Source organism: Primulina huaijiensis, chromosome 8, assembly GCF_012295235.1.
Source record: "Primulina huaijiensis isolate GDHJ02 chromosome 8, ASM1229523v2, whole genome shotgun sequence".
NCBI classification, from domain to species: Eukaryota; Viridiplantae; Streptophyta; class Magnoliopsida; order Lamiales; family Gesneriaceae; genus Primulina; species Primulina huaijiensis.
The window spans coordinates 13,727,144-13,730,421 of NC_133313.1; the positions used below are offsets into that span (position 1 = coordinate 13,727,144).

General features: G+C 35.7%; 1 protein-coding gene across 3 annotated transcripts; it reads right to left on the reverse strand.

The window, feature by feature from the left end:
• Positions 1 to 370: 370 nt before the first annotated feature.
• On the reverse strand, positions 371 to 2,795 carry LOC140983280 (uncharacterized). Of its 3 annotated transcripts, XM_073450252.1 has the most exons (3): positions 2,522 to 2,795; positions 2,322 to 2,413; positions 371 to 1,860 (listed from the first exon to the last, which is right to left on the reverse strand). In XM_073450252.1, the coding sequence occupies exon 3, from the start codon at positions 1,695 to 1,697 to the stop codon at positions 684 to 686; it is 1,014 nt and encodes a 337-aa protein (XP_073306353.1). In that variant the 5' UTR covers positions 1,698 to 1,860; positions 2,322 to 2,413; positions 2,522 to 2,795; the 3' UTR covers positions 371 to 683. The 3 variants fall into 3 exon arrangements, with proteins under 3 accessions (XP_073306353.1, XP_073306352.1, XP_073306351.1); XM_073450251.1 differs by having other exon boundaries at positions 371 to 2,413; XM_073450250.1 differs by having other exon boundaries at positions 2,322 to 2,795.
• Between the last annotated feature and the right edge of the window lie 483 nt (positions 2,796 to 3,278).

Genomic DNA, 3,278 nt, shown 5'->3' on the forward strand with positions numbered 1-3,278 from the left:
CAGTTGGCTTACAGAGCATCTACTCTAACAATTGCAAATTAATTTTCCAATCGATAAGTGTTAATGCTACATGAAAACCTCATATAGTTAACTAATGGTTTCTACATATCGGGATTTAAGCAGACAAGTGAATTTTTATGAAATAGATTGGACTTTAGATCCAATTCGCTCCATCCATTTACACTCCCACTTCTATGTAATCTAGACAATTGAATCATGTTTTGCACATCTATTGGTAATTCAAACGTGTATTTGGGTACATTGATGATCGGAAAAATCTATTTCACAATTTATTTGAATGCAAGAATGCCAGGAATATGATAAATGGCACATGCACAAATTTCATTCAAAGCATTAAAGCGAGAATTAGTTGACAAACATAAAAAGGGCCAGTTTAGAAATTTACTGTAATTTACTCACGGAGACTCATCCAGTATATCAATTACAGACAGCTAGTTGAGGAAGCAGTAATACGATAGATACATAACAATATATTCAATCCATCCAGCAGATCATTATACATCTAATTTCAAAATCAAGAAAGTCTGCTCACAGGAGGATAAAAAAGGGAAGAAGATGATGAAAAAGGGTCTCGTCTATAACAAAAACGATACCTGAGGACTACCGAGGCCATCAACTTCTCTCATGGTAGCTCGAGTCGTTTAAATAAAACTACGAACGTATTATGACTGCATAACTTTATTTTGCTTAACAGAGGCTGTGGTTTTGAATGCTCGGCATTTCCATGTAGACGCTTCCTCAACAGACAACAAATTAAGCTTCTCTTGGGGGCAAGTTTGATCCCTGATACTACAAAGGCTCAAGGGAAGTTTTTTCTGGTTGATTCTACACCTCTTTTTACTGATACTATCCAATGATTCAGAAAAAGGATCTTTTAAAGGAAGTGTCTCCGCTTCATCATTTTTTAACTTGAAATGATCAGTCTTAATGGGTCGCCATTCTTCCCTATTACTCGCTCGTGGTTGCTCGTCTTTTTCAGATTTCGACAAGTTCAAATCTACCATAATCATGTCTATTTCTTTTATGGGACCTTCAGTTTTTACCCCTGCTACTACTCCATTACTGTTGCTTGTTACTATAGAAGGTTGATTAGAAAAAACCGAGCTCTTCAGCTTCTTATGCTTGAGCAATATTGTATCAGAAGCTGATGAGTTCTTCAAGATTCTTGGGGAGCTATTAATGACCTGATGCAACTTGTGGGCCAATTCCTCATCTGTTCTACAATTGGTCATCTCTTTGTTCTTACTGTACAATGCTTGAACAGGGACGTGCTTCTTCATCTTGTACTTTTTCAGACATTTTTCTTCATCGGCCATAGTGTCTGAAAGAATGTCGACAAGTTCCAAGGCAAGCTTAGCAGCAGCCATAGCCTTAGCCGCTTTCGCTGCCTTATATTCAGCATTAGCTCTAGCAGCCTCTGCAACCTTTGCAGCTTCTGTAGCAGCGATTCTTGAGGTTTCAACAATCTCCGCGATTGAAAGGTTAGAGTTAATCAACTGGGATCTCAACATGTTATCAAGATGGGAGTCACATTCGATCACACCACTACTAGAAGTAGATGGCACATGGGAATTAACATTGGAATTCTGTCTCTTTAACTCGGCCAGAAGCCGCTTTCGAGGGGGCAAAAGTGCACCAGTATCCAAGTGATTAACATCACACGAATTCGCATCCATTACCTTCTACATCCACAATAAATGGATCCACCTAGCCAACTTTTACACTACAATTGACAAACGGAAAATTCAAACTTCACTACAAATAATCCTCAGTCACACAAATCCCGGATCACGCTTTGCAAACTTTCCCTAACCCACAAATCGGATTAGCTTAGTTTCCCTAAAACGAACATAACACAAAATATCAAATACATGACAATAGAATCAGATATAATATAGAAAAATGTTCGCTTGAAAACAAGATCTTTCCAACACCAAAAATAAATGAAAAAAATTTATAATTTAAATGCATCGCGATATTACAGAATCATTCAAAATCAGATTGAGCTACAAATTAAATTTCACAAATGATCAAAATATACGAATTAAGAACAAATTAGATGCAATCAAACCTTAAATCTCAGCAATCCCTGATCTTTTAAAGTTATATAGAGTTAAATGAGGGTTTCTAGTTGGATAAGATAATACAAGGGTTTCTACAGAAACCACGGATCTGTCTTAAAAAGTTCAGCGCCTACCATAAAATTCAAAGGCAGATTTCCTGTCCGATGATGACACAAAACAACCAATAGACAAATTATACATAGATCAAAGGAGGAAACCTGATTTCCATTCATGTACCTTCAAAGCTCCAGGATAAAAAAATCTACCCAGAAACAATCCGATTTTAAACAATTCATCCTCTGCATCCAGCGCTAAACTCTACCAAAATCCTGCAACAAAAAGAAACATTCATTTCTTCAAAAAAGAATTTCGAACCCTAAATTCATTCAATTCCCCTGTTTCCAATTTTCATTCGAATCAGTGAAACCACCGCGTACAACGAATCCGGGAACACGCGGCGCTCCTCCGTGGTTGAATCAACGAACGGCGAACAATGGCCCTTTGATCATATACGAACATTTGAACCGGAATGATCCGTTCTGTTTATTAATATTTAGGGTACAAGTTCCGTAATTCTGGATAATTTTATCAGCTAATCCGGTGAAAGATTTGTGAGAATTTTGAAAATTGTGTGAGAACGATCAGCTATGGAGGATTGATTTCATTTCACCACTTATTCTCAGGTAGTTTTTTTGGTACGAAATTGCCCTCCAGGATGTGATTGATTTTACCAAAATACTGCCTCAGCATCTCCATATTTATGTGAAAATTATTATTATTATTATTATTATTGCAACTGCCCAAATATTAAAATAAAAAGTAGGTCTCTTATGAGACGGTCTCACGAATTTTTATATGTGAGATGGGTCAACCTTACCGATATTCACAATAAAAAGTAATACTCTTAGCATAAAAAATAATATTTTTTCATTGATGAACCAAATAAGAGATCCGTCTCACAAAATACGACCCGTGAAACCGTCTCACACAAGTTTTTTCTTAAAATAAATTGAATTTTACTCACGAAGTATTCCATAATCACAAGATAATTAAAACACCATAATAAAATCGAACTTATTATTAAATTCAAATTTGAAAAAAAAAAACCAATTTTTTTTAATAAAACTTGAATTATTTTTTGTCTTGGTATTTTAAGAGGTTACATGCAATCCCCGTGCTATAAATTGGATTTTT